Here is a 25,399-nt window from a genome sequence, read left to right as displayed (position 1 = left end):
AAAGGAAAACGGAAAGATAGAAAACACAGGTCCCCCATCTACCTGCACAGAGCCAGGCAGACAAGCTCAGTTGGAGGTGGTGAAGGGCGCGGATGCGTTATTGGTACTGGTAGCGGTGGCACCGGTCACTGCGAAGCCCGTGGGAGGAGCTATGGAGCTGTGGCTGGGCTGCAGGTCCTTGGGGATGCCACTGTGGGAGCTCAGCTGGTGCCCGAAGGCTGCACTGAACTGAGGGAGCTGTTGTTTAGGGGAGGTGGAGGCCATGAGTTCAGCAGAGGCAGGACCCATGCCACTAAAACTGGTCTGCGGTAACCCCGGAAGCACACTGGAGCTGTTGGGGGTCACAGTGGCGAAGGCAGGCTGTGTGGTCTCTGAGTGCGAGGTGGTAGGTGGTGTGGACAGGGAGGTGGACAGGAGGTGTCCATCTGCACCAAGAAGGTTGCTAAACGGAGAAGGGTCCCCAAGATTGACAGGAAGATTTCCCCAGTGAGTTCTGGGGTTGACCACCCCGCTAAGTGGCACATCCAGCTGAGTTGGGAGCAAGTGCTGTGCCATCATGGGCATCTCTGCTGAGAAGGTAGCTGCCAAGTTATCGCCAGAAAAGGATGTGGTGTGAGGGGACGTGATATGGTCACTGTAGGGAGACGGCACATGCTCACTATCATAATGGCTTCCATGGGGTGAGGAGTGTGAATGGTCACTGCTGTATTGCTGTCGTGAGGTGATCAAGTCATCTGCCTTGCTCAGCAGCTGGGCAGGGTGGGGCCTCTGGGAGGCATGGCTGCCATCATGAAGTCCATGAAACTGTCCTGGGAAGGCTCTCTCCCCAAGGCCACTCTGGCTTATCAGAGTGGCAGAAGTAAGGCCGACGTTGGCTGGGGCTGAGAACTGCCCCTGGATCTGCCCTGCCAGGGGCGTAGGTGGGTTGGACAAGGTAGCAGAACGGAGCAAGTTCTCATCCAGCTCCAGACCGGAGAAATTATCATGTACTATACGCCCATTCAACAGCTCCCCCAGATCCGTGTTAACCTCTCGACTCAAGGACTGCATTCCTGGAGCTCCAGCACCTGTAGAGAACACCCCTATCCCTCTATCTGACAGCTCCTGAACTGGCACACCATCTGTCTGTGTAAGTACTCCGATGGTACTCAGGCACTCAAGAGAAGTCACAGCCTGTAGGGCCCGTTCCAGTTCTTCAGCCTCTTCTGTGGTTGGAAGGAGATCTCCATTTTTACCTGCAGAAACAGGGACACCAGAAGTTAGCACACTCCTCTTGGGTAAGCCTGTCACTGGCACTCTAAGGATGCAGATATACAGACAGTTCACTACAGAGCTGTGGTGTATGATAACCTTCCAGAATGGCTTGCAGTACACAGAAAATTCACTTCACCAGTGTTCACTAGGTAAGCAAGGTAAGAAAAACGAGAAATTACACCTCCCTCTTCAATGGAATTCCCTCTCTCCACCCTCCTCTTCCACGTGCAATACAATATGCCTCCCAAACTCACTAGACTTAAAGTAAAAATGCTTCAGTAAGATTTTCTTCAATGCTGCAATAACACAAATAGTCCACAAACTCCCTTCTATTTACCACATTACAGCCTGGGCCTGAAATTTACAGAGTCAGTATAATTTAGATTAATTTCAACTCAAACACAGTCTGATGTCATGTCATATCAGAAAATGACCAAAGAAATCACATACCCCAACTCCGGGTTGTTCCAATTTCTTTGTTATCTGTGATAGGTACTGAACATTAGAATCCAGAAATTCAGGCACTGTTCTGATCAAAAGCTAGTTTTCAAAAATGTATTTAAAGATTTTATTCTCACTCTCTTCTCCTCTTATCAAAGGCCAACATTGACTGTGATTCCAGCCCCACTCGATGGCAGAAAGATGCCATTACTGAGAATACTCTTGATTAGACTGCAACACTGACAGGCAGTAAAAATCTAAAATGAATTATTAAAATACTAAACCAATTAGGATTTTCAGAGCAGTAATTATAAAAGCAAGTACAGAACTACACGCACCGGTCTTCCTAAAGTCTGCTTTACTTCAGAGCTCACCAACAATTGAGAAAATGAACACTTCCTTGTCTAGGAAGCAAGCAACCCCTCAAAATGCATTTTAGAAACACTCCTTCAGTTCACTGACTGTGCTCATGTTAGCATAAAATAAAATAAAATTTTAAAGAATGGTACCTTCAAAGAAATCAAAATCTTGCAAGTCATCGGGCAGCCGTGGCAGGACATCAGAGAAGTCCTCCTGATTCAATTCCAAGTCATGTGGAATGTCTGTGATTTCATTGGCGATATCATCAGGCAGCTCATCGGCACTCAGCTCTGGTGTGGAGGGGCTCCTGGACAGAAAGTACTGTTAGTCCATGGAATTCAACTCTGATACCTCCAAACAGCAACTATGAATGCATATCTGTCTATAATGGGTGTTTCCCCACACCTTTCCCCCCATCATCTAGGAGAAAATGTTTTCAGAGTTTCTTTAAGAAGCTTACATTTAGTCTATTGGTTAAATACGTAAGATGGGGCATCAGAAGCAAGACATTTTATTCATCAAAACCAATAATTGCTCAAAACTGAAATTACACACTCTAAGTTGTTTTTTTCCAGCAGTCACATGGAGATGCAATTTCTAGCCCTGCTCCAGATGCTGATCAGCACAGCAACACTGCATCTCCCTACAGTGCTCATTGACAATGGTCAAGGTAGCTGTGGGCAAATGGGGGCAGGACTACCACTGACCGTATGTGGGGCATCTCTACTGGCAGTGAGACACTGGCAGGCATGGTGAGGTTCCCTTGCGGCACTGCAGGAGGAATGGGTTTCTGGGGCCGGCGTGGGCCTCGTCTTCTCTTCTTCTTGTGTTTTTTGGTAAGTGCAGGTGGCTTCGTTTTTTTCCTGGGTTTCCTCTGCTGCTGGTGCTGAACTTTACGGGAGCTGTCACCTCTCAAGAAATTGTCCTTTGGGAATAAAACAATAGCAATGGGAGCATATTAAGAACAAGTATTACTTTCCTTGCTTTTTTCCTCCCAGGCATTCCACAGACATTCACATGTAACACAAGAAGTACTACTAACTTACACCCATGCAGGTTATGAAAATTAGGCTGTTTCCTTCCTCACTGATCCCAATGGCAAAAATAGAGCAAATTATGAGGTACACTAAAGAGGAGAACATGCAATGTCACTTTAAAAATCATCATAGCAAACCCTAACTAGATCAGTGCAAAACTATCCTTTGGCAGCATTCCTGTAAGTACTGAAGACCGAACACTGTTGTGAGGTGGTGATAACGGGGATAGTGTGCAGCTGCTGAAGCCAGCATTCTCAACTGCTCACTGCCACAAAAGAGGGACAGCACTGAGGAAATGGAATTAATACTGTAGGACTAGGGTAAGGATGTGGGTAAACAACTAAGGCCTCATTGCTTCTGAACAGCAGTCATAGACCAATTAAAAAAATGTGTCAAACCATCATCAGTTTTCAGTTGCCATCATACCAGGAATGGCAAAGGACTGTAAATGCTACAGAGGTAAACCTTAAGAGGCACACTGAAGATTGCCTGGGAGAGGGAGAAAATCCCATACAAATCTGTGCAGTGCAGACCCTCACATTTTAATCCAGAAAACTCCAGAATTCACAAGCATTGGAGAGGCTGGACAAAAACAATATCAAAAAACCCATAGCAACCCAACAACAGAACAAAAAAATAAAACCCAAAAATGACAGTTTATGCATAATGCCTTGAAGGAGAGGAAAGACAGAGGCGGGTTTGAATTATCCTCGCAGTTTCGTTCTGGAGGATGCAAGACATAAAAGGAGTGCAGAGGACATAATCTTAGCTTCTGCATTCTCTCAACTTATAGTAGGCTACTGCTTTTCCTCTGGGACCCACAGATCCCTGAAGGAGGCTAACGATAAAGTCTAACAGTCACCAAAAGGTAAATGATGTAGCAAAACCATCATTTGTGTACTTGTAATTGCTATTTACAGTTCCTCTAGAAAATATTTTGGGCTCTGTGTACCGAGACTGAGATGCAGTGTTCTCACCATACCACAATCGTACTGTACGCACATCCAAGGACCAGAAGTGTGTCCAAATGAAATGACCACAGAATCTCTGACAATTATTTTCTATTTCTTGATTCAAGAGAGGAATCAAATTTCTTCCAGTGAAGGAAATTATTACATACACTTTATTATATCCTCAGAAGTACGTAAAAGATTTTCACAACATACTTTATACTAATGGGGAATGTTTGGTGTGTTTTACCCTCTTAAGAAAAAGAAAATGAGCTCTTAAGGTTGTAAGCTTGCTAGTGTCAAGCAAGAGATCAGAGAAAGATTGGGCTAAAACTCCTGATCACCCCAATACACAAATGACTACAGTTTTGGCTTTGTACTTACCATTTTTTTGGCATGTTCTTCACACAGAGGTGTCTGATGTGTAATGTCAAAAACTGGCACAGAGCATTGTTGACCATCCGCAAACTTGGCTGTGCAACTTGAGAAGAGCTGCTGAGAACGGTTCAATAAGATATCTGTGCATTTCAGCATCAGGAATAACACATGAGGCAACAATGGATTTGATTTATCAATCTGGTGAAGATCAGAGCCTTCAACTCTATCTGCCCATCGGTGCTATTTTTAATGAGTAACTTAACTTCATAATTCAAGTTCAAAGCTAGGTAAGGCTCAAGCCCAACTTTTAAAGTGAAAAACTGCACTCATGCAGAATCTCTAATGATTTTATTATATATTGAGATAGTTTTATGGAAGCAGCCATTTCACTAATGAGTTCTTAGCAAAAAGAAGCCTTTTCCTGGAGTCCTAATCAATAGATCAATAGTAGCAGTTGGAACAGAGTAGTCAACAGGACTATTTCCTTACAGACTAATGACAATCCATACTGAAACATTAAAGAAAGAGTATTTCTTAATTCAATCTTTTAAGGTGCATTCTTGGCATTTATCTTTAGAGCACAGACAAAGAAATTTCAAGATCCTTCCTGTTCCTCTGAAAAAAAGATGTGCAATCAGACAGAAAGGTCAAGTAAATCCAAACGTAAGCTTGCTGAGATTTCCTTCAGAAAAATCCCCTGCAGGAGTGAAAATGTTTCCAGACTTAAGAGCAAATCAAACAGATATTTCACTGTGTTTTTTCAAACAACATTAGAAACACTCCTTCCATCTTGAACAGTTCTCAGACCTCAACATCACTACGTATGTTTGGAAAATGTTAAAACACAAACGAAAGGACAAAAGAAGTAAAAAACCTGCAGAACAGAACAGATGGCAGGCTTTGACAGATGGGTCAGAACCAAGATCCTGCTCATATTAGGAGAGACTGTCTCCATAGAGAAGAAAGTGCAGATGGAAAAAATGGGCACAAATGCAAAAGCAGTAGCCTTGACTTCTCTGCCCTATGCACATGAACAAGCAAGACCACTTAAACTTTTAAAAAAAAAAGAAATGAGAATCATGTTGGGAATCAAATCCCAGACACAGATGCGCACCATGGTGCTCTCTCATAGAGAGGTTTTGAACTGTTCTGCAGACTACTTTCAAGGGACGTGCAAAAATCAACCAAGAAAACAAGACATCTGCAAACCAGAAAGATTGGAAAGTTGCTGCAGTCCAACAGCAACTGGAATAGACAAACTCCAGCCACTTCAAATACCATAATGAAAATCTCCAACAAATGGAGTCACTCCAACAAAAGCGCCAACAATTCTTCAGCTAAAAATAACAACAAAAAAATACAAAGTCTGCAGAATTCTTGAGTATTCCAGGTCAGAATTCTGCCCATCTATACTCTTCAGAATCAGATGTCACGTGTAATGTGCTCCCTTCCTTTCTGTGATCTTTATGCAACTATTCTTAACATCCTTTCTGGGCTTGCTTGAAATCCACAGCAGTGGAAATGCTTCCTTATCTAGAATTGGGATTCTGTGGCTCCTTCTATTCTGCTTCTTTAAACAATGCGAAATATCCGATTTCCATCTTTCTAGTCAGTGTAAGCCATCTTTTTACACTATGTGTAAGAACTTGTTCTCATAAACCCTTCATAGGTAGCTGTCTATCGGAACCTACCAAGAACTGTATGAATGCTGTGAGGCTGAAAACCACGCTGTTTGTGAAAGATGAACATTTTTGTAAAGGCTTCTTGCATCTGTTAAATACAGCTTACAAAGTAAGATGATGTGACTATGACAGACACTGGTGGCAGACTACTTATCTTCACTGTCTACAGACACAAATCACACAGACGAATTAAAAGCAAAGTAGTTGACAATACACTAACGAATAGGTATTTCTTTGTGAAAACATATTTGTCAATGTGAAAAAACAACAGAAAAACAAAAAATGCTAAAACAGAACAGCTTCCACGCCTGAATGCAACTCCCAGAGTTAAAAGGATACGCTGAAAACAATGTCTGGTGAATGGAAGGGCCTTGTTAGTGCACTGCTCTCCCTTCGAAGTTCCACTGCAGGTTGTTGGTTCTGCATCTCTCTGCCTCGCTTGGCTTGTGCTGGAAAAAAAAGCATAAAGAGTTTAGAGATTAAAAAAAACAAACCAGTCTCAGGTGGTTACTTAGCACAACTCTAGCACTGAATATGGCATAGTAGGATGAAAAATTTTAACACACGTGTATGTGTGTGTTATGATCCAAATGGGTGCACACTACTACCAAACTCTACACAGGGATACAGAATAGATGTCAATGACAGGTGAAGGTGTGACTGAAGTAACAGGATTATTGTTTATTTCACAGGGCCTTAATTGTAATGAGAGGTGCTTTGTTGTGCTACTACCATGTAGATATCTCAACACCCTGCAACAGAGCCAAGGACAGCAGTAGGTGAGTGTCAACACAGGTGACCCTTAAAATGAGGTCAATCTTTAGAATACAATGTATTGAGTATGCCTACGTGGTCAGTCAAGTGCACTTCCAAGCCTGTTCATAAATCAAAACATGCCGAGCATCCCCAGAGCTTACATGCAAGCATGTGCTCAGGCAAACTTAGACTGAGCTCTGGAGTGGCAGAGTCTGAGCGTGCTCAACATGGGTAAAAGCTCTCCTTCATCAACGTGCTACAGCCCAATCCACCAGCAGGTGCCCAGAGCTGAGTGCTTCCTCAGCACACCCTCAATGCTTTGAGCCTGAGCTGCAAGCAGGCGACCGGACAGCAGTGTGGATGTGTACTGCAAGCATTACACAGCTCGCTTGGTGTTAGCCTGCTCTCCAGGCATTTGTCACCTTCATGTAGGTAAAGCTGGCGATTCCAGGGCTGAATTTCACTTCTGTACACGTTGTTTTCTAGGTTGACAAAAAGCTGTCTGTAGCCTGACTGTTTCCTTCAGACCTTTCTGTCATCAACTGCACTTTGACTGAGCAAAGTTTTAGTTAGCAATATTACTCCTGTGAAAAATGTCGTAACTGAAAAGACTCTGTGGTTACTTAAATGAACCAGAGCAGTGATGACAGGAATACCTGGCCTTGCCAGTCTACCCAAAACAACAATCTTTTTTTTTTTTGTAGTAAAAGGCAAAAATAATGAAAAAAAGGACCAAACAATCCAAAAACCAAAAAACAGCAAGAGCTTGCAGTTCTGGCAAGGTTTTGCTGTAGTATAAGTTTGGAGACATTTACACAACGTTGTAAACTAGTAGTGTACCTCTACATCACACCTCCAAGCAGCTCTTCAGCATCACTCCACCTTGCCAACAATAAATCCTTCAAAAGTCATGAACCACAGCCCATAGTCTAGCAACAAAAGCTACCCAGAACCAGAATATACTCTCAGTACCTTGCTCCAGCCTACCTCTCCTCTTAGTCCCCCTGCTCCCCACAGTCACACATCCTATGAAGCAAAACTACAACAGCAAAAGGATGCTGCTGGTACACCTGACGTAACGCCAGGGTTCAGACTTACTCTGCTTCTGCACAAATACAAATGAACTAACTCTCAGTATGCCAAGAGCTGGAGGGATATTGACATTATCTAGAAAGAATTCCCACAGAAGCTAACCTTCACAGTTATTAGAAGATATTTATTTTTTTGCCAAGTTTCATTTAATGTTAGATTGAGTTAAATCTCACAAAAAGCATAAGCTTAAGTTTGATTTGCTGGGAAAAGAATTAAGAGGAGGTACAGACTTTTCAGCAAAAGCTGTCTGAAAAATGAAATCTGAATTGAAGCAGTGAACTGCAGGCGTAGTGAAACACCAGATATTTGAAGGCAGCAAAAATACATAGATTAATTAATTACAACACATTTTAGCAGACCACTGACTTATTTTGTGATATTTAAGACATCAGGCGCAGATACTGCTGAACAAACAATCTACATTTTAAAACACAAAGCTGGAGAATGCCTGTCTTCATGGAAAACACTATATGCCGTGTTTATTTTACTCCACTGACAGGCATTTATGTGTCATGTCATGGTTTTTTTGCCTTGTGGATGCCTACCAGTTTCAGAGTTCAGCATTTCAGCTGCTGGACACCCCCCCCATCTCCACCCTGTCCAGGCCCCGGGATACTGCGGTCACAGGGTAAGGTCTAACCTGGTACGAGCACACGTAGCTCTTCGGAGTTCCTGTATCAGTTGTCCAGCACGCTCCGGCTCTCTGCTGGCCGCCTGCAGCAAGGCTTTCCGGAGCGTATGCCGGCATTTCTTCTGACGGGATTCTGCCCGCTCCAGGCGGCAGAGGTGCTTGTATTTCTGCTGAAAGTAAGTGCAAAGTCTGGTCACCCTGGAACTCCTGTCATCCGCACTGTCATCGTCGGACCTGAAGGACGGAAAATAAAAACAAATGGTCTTTAAGTATTTTTTATTATTTTCCCAAGGAAGCTAACCTGTCATTTTCATAGTTTTCAGTTTGGCATCAATCTTCTAGCACCACAAACATCCAAAGGCTAAAATAAGGCAGGGATGCTTGAGAAATGGTAAAAGCAGGATTCCTTTTGAACTCTAAAGGTAGTTACTCTTCTTAGTATGTCATTATTAGAGATTACATCAATTCATCATCAAGTCTGACACATTTAAATGTCTGGAGCCTGCTGTTAAAAAAAAAATCTATACTGTTAACCTTTATTTACTGTAAATGTCTCAGCAAATGAGACAAACTCTTAAATCAAAGTGCAATTAATGGAGAGGACAAGGGCGGGGAACTACGTAGTGGAAATTTATTGAAGAAAGGTCATGCTGGAGAAGATGGTCAAATTCTAACAAGTACCAAAACCGCTGACCTTTTCCAATTCCTCTTATTCTGCCAGGTGGAGTTTTCCTTCCTAAACCAAAATACACACACGGCTAGCAGTTGAAACTGCCTTTGCCTCACTGCAGAGTTAAAGTTGAGTTACGGTACAGCCATGGAGAAGAAATTTAACTCCAAAGGTACCAAGGGAAAAATCAAACCAGGCCTACACAATGACCAGATGAAAGACTGATCCAAGTCTTTGTTTGCTTAAGAAAGCTTTTTCCCATTTATTTCGGCTTTCTGAATGTCCAGGCACTTATCAACAAGACCATCAAACCATGTCAACACATTCAGTTAAATGAAGTAAAAATCGTGACACACAGTAAAATCATCACTGGGACTTGTTAAAACAACAAGGGCCATGAAGCTACCCAAAAGTCCTCCACAACAAGCACTAGTTTGCAGAATTATTTTTTTGTTCATGGAGCAACAAAGAGCAAGCACTGAATCTCAGCAAAGCAGACTTTGTTCAGTTTCTTCTTGAAGTTTTTCCTTATAGAACAGAGAAGCTTTTTGCTAACTTTCCTATCTATAAAAACAAAGGAACAGCGGGGGGAGAAAACAAGTCCAAATAAATGAACCAAATCAAAAGCTCCCAAGGTTCAGACTGCAAAGCTTGTCCAGCGAGACTGAATGAGCTGACATCCAAACCTGCACACAGCAAAGCATGCCACAAGCAGCTGACGATAGAACAGATGTGAAATACAGGCCATAATATTTACTAAATAAAGCAAGATCCAGAAATTCAGGCAGAATAGCTGTCCCCAAAAGGCAATAAGACTAAGACCTACTTTCTTTTCTGGAAAATCTTACTCCATTCAAAGGCAAGCTAAATTTAAGAGACTGCATCCACCTCCGCTAAGGCTGCCCATGAAAACTCCGCAGGAGCAAACACTGCCTTGACACAAATGCACATTTCTATCAAGTTTACTTATGTAAAGTCAACCATACTATGTATTTTGTTTCTTAAAGCAGATTACATATTCTTTTCAAGAACCATGAATTAGAAGTAATTAACCTCTGCAATTAAATGGTTAGCAGCAAATACAACCTGTTAAAACTATTTAACATCTGTAATGTTTAAAACATGTTCACATTGAAGATTAAAATACACTTTTAAGATCTCTTAGGAAAGGATGTCTACTGTTTAGAAAAACTTGTGTGCTATTTAATACAGATTTTCCTTCTTCCCATGTATTAACAGAAAACAGGAATACATGGATGGAATGAGTTAAACACAGGTCTGTTTCATTACTGCTCTGGGCCAAGATTTTTAAGCAAAGTTGCAGACCCACTGATTTAGTTTTAAATATGATTACAAATTAACAAAAGACAGGAATATTCCGGGGGGGGAAGCGTTTCTTTTGGGTGGGCTATTTTTTAATGCAAATGTCTCTACATTTGAGACTTTGTATTTCCCTCCCATTGAAATACAGGAAAAAGTCATCATATGGTAAAGTATTTTTACTGCTGTTTATGAGATCATTTTTAAAAAGCAGATGAAGACATATATACAAGACGTAGAAAGAAACCATGCCTACAGTGGACAGAAGCTTATTTTGAGGCAAACAGTTTCTAAAAGCCTATTCAGAATTCTGTTTCCAGGCGAGCAAAATTAAACAAAACACATTTATATGTTCAAAGAAACCTAAAAGCATCACAATAACACCACCTTTTTTTTGTTTTTGCTAGGCAAGTACTGAAACCGAAAGGTACTTTTATTGTTGTCCTTTCATAAAAAGGTTTACCAACCTCTATTTAGTTTATTCTCTTAAGCCGCATGTGTAACTTCTGAAGTTCAACTTACTGTGTGGCATTTCATTTTTTAAAAGGTTGCTGAAAGTGCATGCAAACCATTTGATAATCCAAAATGCTTCTTCCCAACCCTTCCCTTTAAGATTGCCATGTATCAAAATCAGGGGAATTATTGCTGAGTGTTTCTGAAGCAAACAAAGACAGCACAAAGCAGCAGAAAGGAAGAGCAAAAGGGCAGCGCGAGCAGGCAGGCACCACCAGGGAACCAGGAGAACATGCTCTCTGCTCTGAGACACACCTGCAGCTGTACTTCAAAAGCCTCTGTAAGGAGACATTTGAAGAACCTTTCCTTCTTCCTTTTAGTTCTCCTAGTTATTGGGAGTTATTCAATCCACCTTTGACAATACAGCTCACTCTTTTGAGTGAGCAGGCATGAGAAGGGACTCCAATCCCCACATTTCCTTTTCCAACCTGCTACTTGAAATGCTCACTTTATCTATATTTCAGCATAGGAAGTGAAAGACTACTTTGTTTTAAAGTCATTTGTTCTTCTAAGCTGCAACACCCTGTAATCCAATCATCTGGGTGAAGCCTCCCTAACCTGCGGCAGGGAACAACCCCCCCTTTTCCTCCAAAGTGCTGCTCCCGTGAGGAATTCCTCCACCCCAGCAGCCTTCCCTGCACTGCGCCTGCAGCCAACTCCTGCGCCACCATTTGAACCCAGACATTTGTGCCTGCCTCGAAGCGCTGCATCCCAGAATCCTGCAACCGCAGGAACCCAATTTTTCAAAAGAAAAAATAGCTTTAATTTTACTATGAAAAACAGTAAGCGAATTCCCATAGGTTTAGGTATGGGATTTCGGAATCTAAATGAAATCAATGGAGAAACAATCTCCCTTGGTTTTTCTGGTACAATTAGCTTTCAAAATTCAGAGTCGTAGCAACTCATTGGCTTACTCAGTTAGGAGCCACCAGTCTGCACCACCAGATTAGCAAGAGAGAGTCATTGTGACAAAACAAACCACCCAAGAAATAGTCCACAGTAATTCACCTTCAGCAGCAGACTGACCACATTTCAAAAGTGCAAAAGTGAAACTTTTCAAGTAATACAAACCTCTAGGTTTTTATTAAATACTTCAGGTAATAAAAATGCTTGCAGAATAGGAATTAAAGTTTTAGAAGGCTGACACCGTATGAGCGTAGCAAAGTTTATCCATGAACAAAACTAGGAAAGTTGCTGAAGAGCTAACACTGAGCAGGCTGATGGAAGTACAAAAGCAGCCAATACCATACAAAAATTTATTCATGACAATTTAGTTAAGACAGTGTTTAATTGAAGTGCATAAAACACTAGAATGGAACAGAAAATGTCAAGTCAAGGTGTTATTTTCTCTCACTATGTGAAAAGAGTAGGAAGAATTCAAAGGAATTAAAACAAATAGAAGACAAAACACACAGAGATGACCTTTGTAAGTTGATAAAAAACGGGGATCTATGGAAGAACCAGATCAAATATCAAAGAGAAAAGAGTGTAAGGGAAGTTATTTAATAGATACATCTGCTTTGAAAATTTTGTGTGATTTAACAGTCTGAAAGTCTGTTCATTTTTTCCCAAAACAGTTTATTTAAAAGCTGCCTTTTAAGTTAAATCTAATGCTTGTGAAAGCTCACTGATCGCTGATGCCCTAAAAAACAATGGTCACTCATAACAGAACCACCATTTATTTTAAAAAAGGAAAGTCTACACACTGCTACTAAGCTTTGATTCACTGAAGGCTCTCAGTATCTAGTATCCTGGTGTCTGTCCTCGTGATAGAGATACAGCTTTGCTGTTCACCTTGTGGACAATCTTTAGAGATGGTAACAACTGCTGGTAAGTTTCAGAATTTCCATGTAACAGTAAAATAACAGATCATTAACATCACTACTCTATATGTGATATTCAAAAAATAAACAAATGGGAGAGAGTTGTAGTATCAAAAAGTCCAGTTGCATAGTGAAATTACGTCACATTACAGAAGCTACAACCAAACTTTATTGAGACGCCAGTTTCCTTTTGTTATCAACATGCGTCAGTTTTGTTACAATACTATGCTTGGGACTCCTTGCTTTAGCTTTGCACCTTAGAATTTACCTTAATAGACATATATTACCACATCTTGCTGTAAGTTCAGATTCATGACGTAGCAGTGTATGGTAAACACTGTAAACCTTTCTGCATCAGCAGCTAATACCTGCCCTGCTTACTCCTTCTATCAAATCACTTCCTTTCAATGCTCCCAACTATCTGACAGAGGTTTATTCAACAATTAATTATGAAAAGAAATGCCATGCCCTTTATAAAAACACATTAAAACCACATCCTGCACAATTACCATAAGGATTAATGAGTAAAATGTAGCAAGCTACTAACAAAGTTATTCACAAATAGTAGGAAAGACAAGAAACCAATAGCAACTCCCTTCATTTGGTTCACATTCAGAAAATACCTTTACTCAGCAAGGCACACAAGTTCATAAATAAATCCCACTAAACTCAAATTTAGAAAAATAAGCTTAAATTCTTTCCTGATGCATCCTTCTGATAACAGACTGCACAAAGGTCTCTAAGTTTGGTGGAAACTGGGACAGAAGGCGACAAGCTGTTTCATAGCTCTTACAGACAAGTCAGTTCAAAAAATCCTTTGTTTCAGCAAAGCCCTCGAAGAAGTACTTAGGTTCCACTGACTCCAATTGAAATGAAGCTCACATTTACATGATTTATTCCATCCGCACCAGCACGAATACTAAAGAATCATACTCACTCATGTCTCTCATAGCCAAGGCTTTCTCGGATAGACCACGCAACCTGGTAAGGGGAGGTTTGCTCTGAATCCTCCAACTCTTCTCCACTGTCTTCGGACCAATCCAGCCCTAAGGGAATTGAAAACATGAATTTGTTTTCAGATGAAAAGCATACCCACCTCATATAAGCCTCAGCACAACCTATGGCACAAAAGGTAAATGTGTAGTATAGTCACAAGCATAATTATGTTTGATTAAATCATGTAAGATTCTCAATTACACAGGAAAAGTTACAGTAACAGCTCCATTACAGTGTGCAAATAGCATGCACTGATTTTTGTAAAATTTAAGTTTTCCTTTTAAAATCTTTATTGGCTTCTTTATCCATAAGCAGTGGAAAAAAAATCACCAACTTCCTTACCCACAGAAAAATATCACAAGCTTTCATACCAAGCACATGCAATCTTCAGAGAAAAGGCAAGAGAGAAGTCCCTGCCACGACGCACTGACTGCCTGGCAATTTTTAATACTATATGATCTAAATAGGCCACTTTCATTTCTGTTTGTGTTCTGACCCCTGCTCTGTGCTAACACACAGGGAGAACAGGAAAACCGTAAGATAGAGCAGCACGGACAGAGATAGATACACAGCTACCCAGGATGTTCCTCTGCTCCGGCTCTGTCATTGCCTGCCAAATGCATACATTAGCATGAAAAGAGATCTAAAGAGAGAGATGCAAATAGTCCTGCACTTTTTCTAAGCAGCACTTTTTCTAAGCAGCATGCTTTCGCTTAATGATTATGCAGTAGGATCAACTTATCTGCACCAGCAGCTTCAACTAGTCAAGCTAAACACAATCACTGAACAGGATGGCCAGAAACAGAGTCCAGTAAATTCTCAGGTAGAACATTTTATCTGGAGCTTCATCTTCTGTAGTTTTTCCTATTCTCATTCCCATATCCAGTGGAATTCTTGCCAGTTCCTTGGAGCAGGTGGGATAAAATCCCGTAGCTGCGTTTACAAGCCAGCATTATGACTTTTTCGCTTTCTTGTGTGCTCCTTGAAAATAGAGCAGCAGTTGGGACAGAGTTAAGGAGCACTGTATTTTTGCTAAAAATAAACTAAACAACTGTATCTGAAATAATTCTGAAGTCAGATGCTTTGAATTTGGGAAAAGCATCAGTACTTGGTGACCTGCTTTCACAGTCACAAGACACACACACCTGGAATACAACCATCAGGAGTGCCTTCTTCATCTAGAAGCAACACTAACATAAACCAGAAAAATCAGAAACCCTATTTTTCAGGAACTTCAGCATCCTGCAGATTCTATTCTTCATTCCTATTTTTAAGCTATGCATTTGAACTAAATTAAAATATCTTCAGACAATTGATAAAATGCCAGAATTATACTTCCAATTCAAATGTTTGGTTTTTTTTACTCTCGCCCCTTCTATAAAGGAACAAAAAAATAACTTAACCATTAAATAAAGATGCCCACAATTGATGCCATATAACAAAATATTTACCCAAAGTTTAAAAATAAAATCAGAGGTTGCGTTTTGCTTCTAATGGGCACTGCAGAAACAAAGGAATAATCCAGATTCAGCTATTCTGATACTGAAGGCTGCAGTTACATTAACATCCAATTACATGGCTCTGATGTAGGTACACATAAAACTGGCTGCATCTTTTTGAAGATTTGTGCAGTCATCTCTAGTGCACCTCTATCCTAAAACAGAAATCCTGAAATTCTCTGAAACTAGTCTTTAATATTAAGGCACATTATGACTAAATAACAAATATATTAATGATTATTATTAATAATAATGACTACGTGAATTCTGTTACTTTGGCAAATATAAAATGTTCTAATTGCACACACATACAGTTATGCATCTGCATACATGTGCATTTATAGGTATAACGTTTTTTCACTATGCCTCTTTTTTAGGAAAACATACTCTCTTCACCAGTTGAGAATGTAAAACATTAAACACAGAAAGTGATTTTTCTACAGTCTTCCAAAACGCAGGTCACTTCCTAAGATACTGGGGTCTGTGACACTCAGAAGTGCCTCTAGGGCTGCCGTTCCTCAACAGACCTGCACTACGTGTAGGACCATCAAAGCAGTTTTCTGAAGAGCAAGGTCCTGTGGAGATATGCTATGGGATGCTAATTATCTTCTGAACAAACCGTCAAGCCACCCCATGAGTGCCAAAGGGCAGATCTTAACAGCAAATTAAAAGAAAGTTAATTGAAATAGCAAAATTACAGATGTTTGCAATTAAATAAGATGTTACATGAAGAACATCCAGATTTACTTGAAGTCTTCTTTTTTTTTCCTTAAACATCATAAATGGCATTCTTGCTCTCATATCACACACTGACTCCTGGTTCCTTTTTCCCCTGTCAATATTTTACTTGTTAGAAAAGTACAATCAAAACTAAGCAGAAAAGAAAAGCAACTTTGGAGGGTGATGGAGATACCAAGGACATATAAGGTATACCTAGGTCTGTATACATAATCAGACAAATAAGCCACGAAGTCAGCTGCCTTTTTAAAGCTTCACAAAGCACTACTGCACTGGCACCAAGTTGGTTATTTTTACTTATATTTTCACTAGCAGCAATTGATTATTAGGGCTTCTACATAGTAAGTAAGGAGGAGACTATTCCTGCACTGGCATGTGGACAAGACTCCACCCCTCCAATGACCTTTGGTAATGGTGCTGCCTTCCTGCAGTAATCTTTTGCTTTTGTTCATCCACACACTGTACAGAGCCCAGAATAGACCAAGACAATAAAAATTCTCTTATGTTCCAATTTTCCCAGTCAAGTCAACCGAAAATTTGGATCTGCATAGAAGGATGGGGCAAATCTCCAAACTTCTATTTGCACTCATTTTGTAATATGCACTTGTCACATATTTTAACATTAAAACTAACCTTGTCCACTCATGTAGGTACAGCTGGGCCATCTTTACTACTTAAGTTGCAAACCTTCTCTACGATGTCTGCATAGTCCAAGCAATGCTTTCTGCACTTTAGTTTGACTTCTCAAATGGTTAATGGGATATTAATAAGAATAAACAACCAAAATGCCATAAACCATATTCTATGGGTCCAGGAATTCCCTTGTATTTCAAGGTATTCCTATGCAGAGAACAGGGCTAAAGAAAGCACCACGGTATTACCTAGTCCGGGGTAAGAAGTAGTAAGAACCACATACAAATGCAGGACAGGGCTAGAAAGACATTCCCTTTTTGTCTTTTGGTTTCAGGTTAAAAAATAAGCAGGCAGTGCACCTATTATCTACCCACCTAAATGTGGAAACAGGTCAGTGTCCAGCTGCTGTTTTCGAGTGCACAGTTTCACCAGTCTCTGTAGTCGGCTCATGCAGGATGAGTGTGGAGAGAAGGCTGTGGCTTTCATGAGGACCCGATCAGTCCTTGGAGGGTCCGTGACAGGAGCTCTAGCGGGTGGCAGGAGAGGCAGAGGTCTCTTGTTAGACAACTGCCGGGCTTGTGCTATAGTGTGTGTGGTGGGTGCCACTCCCTGCATTGGTAGGCTGGTGTTCGGAGGTTGAGGTGACTTGCAGACTACACCCTGCGGTAGCCCTGTCGGCTTTAACGAAGCTGATGAAGGTGGCAGATGGGAGTGCTGCTGCTGCAGAGGCTGCTGCTGCAAAGGTGCAGGAAGGGGACTAAAGTGCTCTTGGCGAACTTTTAAAATCTCTGTCTCTCTCTGGCGCTGCCGGTTTTGAGCCAACTTGCTCTGCAACTTTTTCCTCACTGTTGCTCCTTTCTTTAAGTCATCATCCTCCTCATTGAAAGCAAAGGGGTCTTCTAATTCTGCCTCCAGGTAGTGGAGAGGAAGCCTAGCCCCTGGAGGGGAGAGGGACATGCCATCCAGTCCATTGGGCATCTTCAAGGCCAGGGTGGGCACTGTCAAACTGAAGGCCATAGCATCCATCTGATGCCTGACCTTTACCTCATCTATGGGATCATTCTTTTTCTTCCTCTCCTTTTTCGGTATAAAGCCAAGTACCTGCAGGTGGCTGTTGCAGTACCTTTGAAAAGTAAAAGCAGTGAGTTATTAACTCTTTAAGTAAAATCTGAAGAAAACAGACATCACTAAAGGGAAACCCATGCACACCCATTTCATGCAAATTTAGATCAAAACACAAGAGGTTTTATAAGAAGCGTACACAACTTCTTTAACACAACAGATAACTGTGATGTCCCCAACCTGTAACAGAAAACAAAAAATTACACAAGTAACAATTTGTAATCTTTAAATACAAAAATCTTCAGTCATTATTGGTAGGAGAGTCACGCACAACCATTCAAAATATTTACTCTCTAACAGGGTAAATACAAACCAAAGCACACAAAGCAAATGGACTGTGTGATACATAAAACAGTAAGAACTCAAGCCATTAACTGTTCATTTCAAAAGCTCCCAAGAAGTAGTACACTGAAGACTACTTCCTTTCATTCAGCTGTTCTTTTACTGGAAGCAGTTAACATTTTCATCAATGCACACATTATTGCTATGAATTCCACTGTAGTAGGGAACAGTTTCTCATATGGACAATCTCACTAAAGATACCTGCTGAGAGGAGTCACTATTTGCACTTAATGAACAAGTAGCATAAATGTTTAAGTTCTGTTTTAGTAGTTTAACATGATGAATTTTGTAGCCAGAGGATCAGCTGCATGCTTTCTTCAAAAACAAAAATCTAGTTTAAAAGAAATTCTCTTCTGCTAGAAAATGTTTACACAATACCAGGAATACATTTAATCCACAAGGATGGACTTTAAGCTCTTCTAATATAAAAAAGCTTTAAAAGCCACGTTATTTAAAAAAAGGGAAAAAAGTCTTTGAAAGTTTGTAATGAAAATTAAAAGTTAAAATTTATGGCCACAGATAACTAAGAAGTAAACAATTAATTTTTGTCTGATTAAAAAAACAGTGATAGAAGTGTAAGAACCACGATCTGATCCTTTTCCTGTTTCACACAGGCAGGCTCTCCTGTCTCTATAGAATGTCACCGCAATCAGACTTCTGCCCTTGCAGGATCCAACCTATAACCTACAGCTTAGAGATGAAAACAAAGACATGAGGATGTCTACATCAAGGTATTAATGAACAAACCAGGGACATATCCAGGAAGGTATTCATGGATATGAATAAGGACAAGATGAGAAAATATACCATAAAGGTATAGAATCTGATCAGCATGAATCTGAGAAAAGTAAGTTTTGTTGAACAAATACATTAAAATGAAACTATTCCTGGTCTCTGTGAAGAAAAAAATAACAGAAAAGCCCAAACTAAACCCCCCAAAAGGTTTACACTTCAGTTCAGTGACTTTCAACTTGCAGTTCCACCACTAAAGCATCAATGTGTGAACTGCTTCTAAGAAGTCCATAAAAGGTAAAAAAGAAAAAGCAAATTCATGTATCCTTCTTAACTATTTCCATACATGCAGTTATTTGAGGGATCCATGCCCATAAGGATTCACAAATCAGAAAAAGCTGAAAAGTACTGCTACTTATTATTGTCTAAATCATTCCTTTATTACATTAAGTTGTAAGTAGTACATACATCTAAATGAGGCAAACTGAAAGCCTGCAATGTGTGGAGTCCTTATTAGAAGACACTAGAACACTGTGAAATCATAGTGAGAGATGCACTTCTAAAAATAAAATTATATAATGAGGGCTCAGTAAAGCTTCCCTTAAAGTCAACAGCACTATTCCCATAATTAAAATTAAGCACTTTTAAAATACTGTTTGAACAACGCTGCTGAGATCAGTTAAAACAGCATTTTCAGTATGACAGAAGAAAAAACAATAAACAGACAAAACAAACACAACGGAATTTTCTCCCCTCTTATTCCAATAAAATGAGAGTTTTGCTCAATGAGAATGCTTCCTTTATATTGTTCAGAACTTAAATATTGCCACCTTGTGCTTGTGCAGGAGCAAGGAGGTAAAACCGCCTAGTTGTGTTTTCATTGTGAAAACCAAAATGAAAGCAAGAAAATGTGAATAAACCTATGAAAAAGGTAATTAGCTTGCTAACGTTCTCTGGGTTTTAGGCTATTAAGGGGTTTGCTTGTTCATTTGACTCTGACAGCATAATTTTTACATGGCAGAAAATAAGGCTTTGGCTCTTACAACTGACCATACTGCATCACTGAAAGCCAACAATATCTTACGCAGGCATCACCTCTAGACACAAACCCACAGATGCCAGGCTACAACATAATGAAAATACAAATCACATGCACTTGCAGACTCCAGTACACATTGACGTGGCTCTGTGCTTTGGACCTTATCAATTCTCTGTCTTCCAGCATAGCTGAGGCTGATACACCTTGCCCACTGGAGTAAAAAGAGGAAGAAGCAGCTGGGAAGCACACTTAAGTCTTCCCTGGGTAAAGAAGACTACACACAGGCAGTTTTGCCTAGGCAAAATTTATTAGCATCAACTCAGCCTTGGCCTTTCCAGACTCTAGCTGGTCCCATGCGGAGCCAGGCAGACACACGTACCCACTTGCCCGTCTTTCACGTTCCAGGATGGCTTTTTGCTTGCCCCTGGCCCAGACTGGTTCTGACTTTACACGGTGTTGCACAGCCTGGTGCAGATGTTAACTGACTCCGCTGGAACCAGTCTATAACCAGCTGCGTTAAGGCAATAAACTCTTTGGATCAGACGTAATGCCAGCGAAGGCATTAGCAGTTCATGCTCCATGGAAGACAGATTACTGCGAAGACTGGAATAGCACCTTCAAGTCGCACAGTCTCTTTCACATGGCTCAGAGCATGAAAACTGTTAGGGTCAAGCTGGCTCTACAAGAGCCAACTCTGATGTGCCTGTCTTAGTGCCACAATTTGGCACTTCTGCCTGTGAGTTATTTTCAGCTGACGGTATCACATTGACTATCTAAAATAGGCTTTTTCCCCTTCCTTACTCAGTGCCAAAGGCTCTTATTCTGTGCTGGTGAGGTCAAATGCAGCAAGCATATACAGTAAAAGCGGTGGGTTGATATCCATTAAAACTATTGTTACATGAAGCACACAAAAGGCTTCAGCTAGACAACTTCCCCCATCACTGGGAAGGCAAGAATCCAGACAGCAAGGTTTTTCACATATAACTGCACTCTGCTTCCCAGTACATCCCAGACTGGTATCTAGTTCTGCCACTTATTTAAAGGAAGGTCAAAATAAACTGCATGTTAACAAAATATTTAAAGATTCTCTTGAAAGAGGTGAATTAGAGATAAAATTGTGTTTAACCCAACTGAATTGTAATAACCCTCTACTTAAATATTAAGTTGAACTTTGGATAAGATAGAATTAGATGTGTTCAGAGGAAATACAGATACAGAACCCATGTCTGTATCCTCCCACACATATCCTTTTAAAAACAAGATAGTGAATAGAGAAACCAGACTTCAAATAAGGCAATGAAGTCATGCACTATTAATAGATTTAATTTGGAGAATGTTAATGGTTAACAAGAAATCTAATAATATAGCAGCATATTAAACATCTTCATGGCCAGTAGGATTTCATTTGACTGGGGTCAAATGATAATTTTTTTTCATTATCTGTGGACAGACTATGAAGCTTTTGGCACATAATGCATGCACCCTGATAAGACATTTTTTATAATCTTTACAAGTATGTAAGAAGATAGCTGTCATAGCATCATACAGCCTGCTTCTGATCATGCACAGTTACATGTCTAAAACTGTGACAAAATGACCATCTGACAGTAATTTCCTACGCAGAAAATTAAAAACTACGAGTGAAGACCTCAGACGTAGCAAACATCTTTATATCGAACAGAGTGTGAAAAAAGTCTCCTAAGAAACAGATACAGGTTTGCCTAGCAAAAAAAAAAGTTTAGCGCAAAGTCTTATCACTAGCATTCATTAAATTTTATTGTTAAAATTAAACTCTGCCCTTAGAAGCCGTATTTTAAAATATTCTTTCAAACTACCGCATCCTCTCATTTGAAATTAAAAGTTTACTTTCTCCTTCAGACACCTGCTGTCCTCGTCAAGTACTGTAATGTGACACTTGACATGCAACTGAATTATTCTAATATAACATACACCAGATGTCATGACCACACTTCACTTTAACTTGAGAAAAATCAAAAAGAACAAAGTGTGAACTCAATTCAAGGTGTAAAGAAAAATCTCAAATTCCATGGGAACACGAGACCTAAAAAAAGCCATTAAGTACTATTATTACTATTGTTTTTAAGTATGACCCCTGGTAAACAGCAACTCTGGCTCAGTCAGCTCTTGCATCTGAAATTACAGCATACCATTTGCGCTAACAATTTCCATGATCATTTCTGTAAGCCTGTTTCCAAAGAGCCTCAATTGTAGAGTAGCAAAGAAACAGTCACCGACTGTCAAATTACAGCTTAAAGTTGTAATCTTGTGCCATTTGAGCATTTGCCCTACAGCTTTTGACAAACATTCATGTTTTTTTCTCACTTCATCAGTCTCCTCAACTGAAATGGCAGGTGAAGTGCAAGTTAATTTAGAGCACAGTCCAACTGTTGTTTCAGACAAGAGAGGGAGCTGTGAGCTGAGAAGGAAGTTATATGTAGGGCACAGTGGGAACACTGCTAATAATGCAAAAGGTTAGTGAATGGCAGCTAATAATGTGAAAGGTCAGTGAAGAGTGGTTTGATTCTTTTTTGGCACATTTTGTTTATATTTTAGGTTTAAAAAATCGTTCCTAGCAGAACAAGCCTCAAATAGTTAACACACACATTAATTAAATACTGTGTTACTGGCAAAACCTGCAGCAACGACTCTGAAAAATTAAAGTCACATATTCCTGGCAGACAAGATCAGACAAATTCTGCCATTTCAACCCAAGCAATGAGACTGATGTTCAGAAAGTCTTAACGATCAAGGAAGAATATCCTTGTGGTTACTGCAGTATGGGCTGCAATTCAGGAAATCTGGTTTGAATTCCCAGCTCTCCAATAACTTCAAGCACTATCTCTTGCAAGGCTTTTAATACCTGGGCACCTTGGGCATCTTCATTTGGTCAAGGAAGGGGAGAGGAAGGGACGAAACAAAGAAGAAAGGCAGTGGACAGCACTTTCCCAACTGGATCATCTTTTAGCAGGTAATATTTATTTTGTTCCAGTAATACACCACTACAGATCAGTATCAAATCACAAACACTGTATTGCAATTCTGGATTCATCCCTATGTGTCACTTCTCCCTAAGCCCAAAAGGTATGCATTTTCAACTGTTTGTCCTGAAAAAGTAGATGGAAGTGTGCTTTTGGCACAGCTGGCCAAACAAGCAGGCCTTTTTAAGAGCAGATACTGTGAGTGACAAAATAAATTCATTAGAGCAGCAGGTATTGTGTAGCAGGCTTGATTCAGAGTTTATGGTGAATCTGAGAAAGGCAATGAACTCTCCTGAAAACTTCCTTGGGAGTAAGTTACTGCCCCCTTTCTGAGTACTTGACTCCCACAGAAAATAAAATAAAATAAAATAAAAGTTTACTGGTCTTAAAACAAAACCATCAAAGGAACATCCTGGAATTCAATACACTCCAGCCAGTTCCTCCCTCATCCTGAAACCAGGCAGCATCTTAAAAGAAAACTCATGCCTATGTCCTAGCCACTTCCCACTTCCCAGATGGGTAACCACAACTCACCTACGGTCCTCAGATTTGGGGATGGGGTTGGTGCAGCGTTGGCTGTTATACTTGGCCACATATTCACATTGCTTGAAGGGGGCAGTCTTGTCCTCCAGAACGTGTCTGATACAGAAGGCGTAGCCGTTAAGTCGCCTCTGCTTGCACAGTTTGGGGCTATACGAGCACAAGGGCTTATTGTCAACCTCAGAGAAGTGTATGTGTTTGCCTTCATACATCACGTGACTCTATTCCTTGTGAACATCAGCTGAAAGAATCAAAATATTAAGGTAAATCACACAAGAAAAAAAAATACATTCAGTTCTAGATTGTCTTTCATTTTGGCAGGAAAGAGGGACCCAAAACAATACCTGATTTTAAATCTTCTGTACCATATCAATGTTAAGAGAGAGCCCCAAGGATACCACTATCCTGGAATGACGATGAATCAAGATGAAGCAGATTGTCTAAGGAAAACAGCAAAAAGGTCAAAGTCAGAATAAAACAGATATTATTACTGCTTAAAAAGTAATTGGCCAGATATAGCCACTAAACCTGTGGCTTAGCTAGCACCCAATAAGCCAAACCCACTAGCACAACAGTTTTCAATCAGTAGTCACAGATCTTTGGAAACCCTGAAAGGAAATTACTGGGAAAAAAAAAATCTACTGCCACCACACTTAAACCTGTTAAGCAAAACTCCACTCATCTACCAGAAAGTGATTAGGAGCTACAAGTTTAAAAACGTTAAGTGTCAGATTAGATCACTTGCTTTCAGGAATAAAGTTGAATGATGATTAACCCATCTGATTGCAGAGGTTTTACTTCAAGTATCTTTGCTTACAAAAATGCTGGCTACTACCTTTGCTCTGCAAATTTTAATTTCATCAGGTGGTGCAAGAAAGCTTTTTCTTTTTAAAAAAAACTTTCTTTATCACACCTGACAAACGGTCTTCAGACCTCGTAGCTGCCCACAGCTTCTACAAGTATCAATATGCAGTCCTCCCTGAGGTCATCATGGTTCTTCAGAGCTCTTCCTACCTTACTGTACTTATTTTAGGTAAAGGCAGGCATTAATAATGTCAGAGGGAGTACTGCCATCGATGCCAGGAGGACCCAAGTGTCCTTTGAGTAAGAGGTTGGTTCCGCCCCCACCCCCCAAAATAGGCTCCTACAGTGCAACAAAGTAACAAACTCATGCAATCAATAAGGTACTTTTTCATTTCCTAACACTATGAAGTCTTTGAAAACAACCTTAAAAACATTAAAAGAAATCAAAAAACAAACTCCACCCCAAAGCAGTTTCAAATGGAATTAACAGTAAGCACATTCTGCAGCTACTCTGCTACATCCAGGTTAGCCTGTAAAAGGCAGCTTTCATTCAGAAAGGCCATCTTGAAGCACTGGAATAAACTCTTGTGGATGTGGTATATTCAGTGCTCAGTTCAGTTTTATATGTGTTATATACCAAGTAAAGGAATGCACATAGAAGTGATATTCAGGAAACATGTAATAAATTAGAGGCATATGAAAAATTTACAGATTACCACCTCAATTAACTTACTTGTTCCCAAGGCCCAAAATGGCAAGAACACGATTGCAAGGAGGGAGCCTACATAGGCTTTGCAGGAAAGATGCGGTTTCCCTTTGTGAAGTTACGAACTTTGACTTTCCACTGTATAAAAGCACCTTGAGAAAGTGACAAGCACTATGGTACTGGGGGATCTAGAGAAGCAACTTTAAATCACTATGGCAAAACAAAACACCTTATCACACCTCTAACAGTAAACTTTATAAACCAGGCCTTTAATTAGCACATACCTAGCTGCAGAAGGACAGGCGTCTACTGAAAACGTAAAAACACATTTTAAATTGTTGA

General features: G+C 40.3%; 1 protein-coding gene across 1 annotated transcript; it reads right to left on the bottom strand.

Annotated features, from left to right (window-relative positions):
• Positions 1-23,987, bottom strand: INO80D (INO80 complex subunit D). Its single transcript, XM_010187883.1, has 10 exons — positions 23,892-23,987; positions 23,542-23,788; positions 17,148-17,896; positions 13,845-13,953; positions 8,591-8,815; positions 6,442-6,551; positions 4,427-4,560; positions 2,763-2,980; positions 2,205-2,362; positions 1-1,235 (listed from the first exon to the last, which is right to left on the bottom strand). Exons 2-10 carry the CDS (start codon positions 23,757-23,759, stop codon positions 67-69), a joined length of 3,090 nt encoding a protein of 1,029 aa, XP_010186185.1. The 5' UTR covers positions 23,760-23,788; positions 23,892-23,987; the 3' UTR covers positions 1-66.
• Positions 23,988-25,399: the final 1,412 nt, after the last annotated feature.

Source organism: Mesitornis unicolor, unplaced genomic scaffold, assembly GCF_000695765.1.
Source record: "Mesitornis unicolor isolate BGI_N332 unplaced genomic scaffold, ASM69576v1 scaffold46900, whole genome shotgun sequence".
Taxonomy (NCBI): Eukaryota; Metazoa; Chordata; class Aves; order Mesitornithiformes; family Mesitornithidae; genus Mesitornis; species Mesitornis unicolor.
The sequence above is the reverse complement of the archived record's forward strand: the minus strand, read 5'-3'. Positions and strand labels throughout refer to the sequence as shown.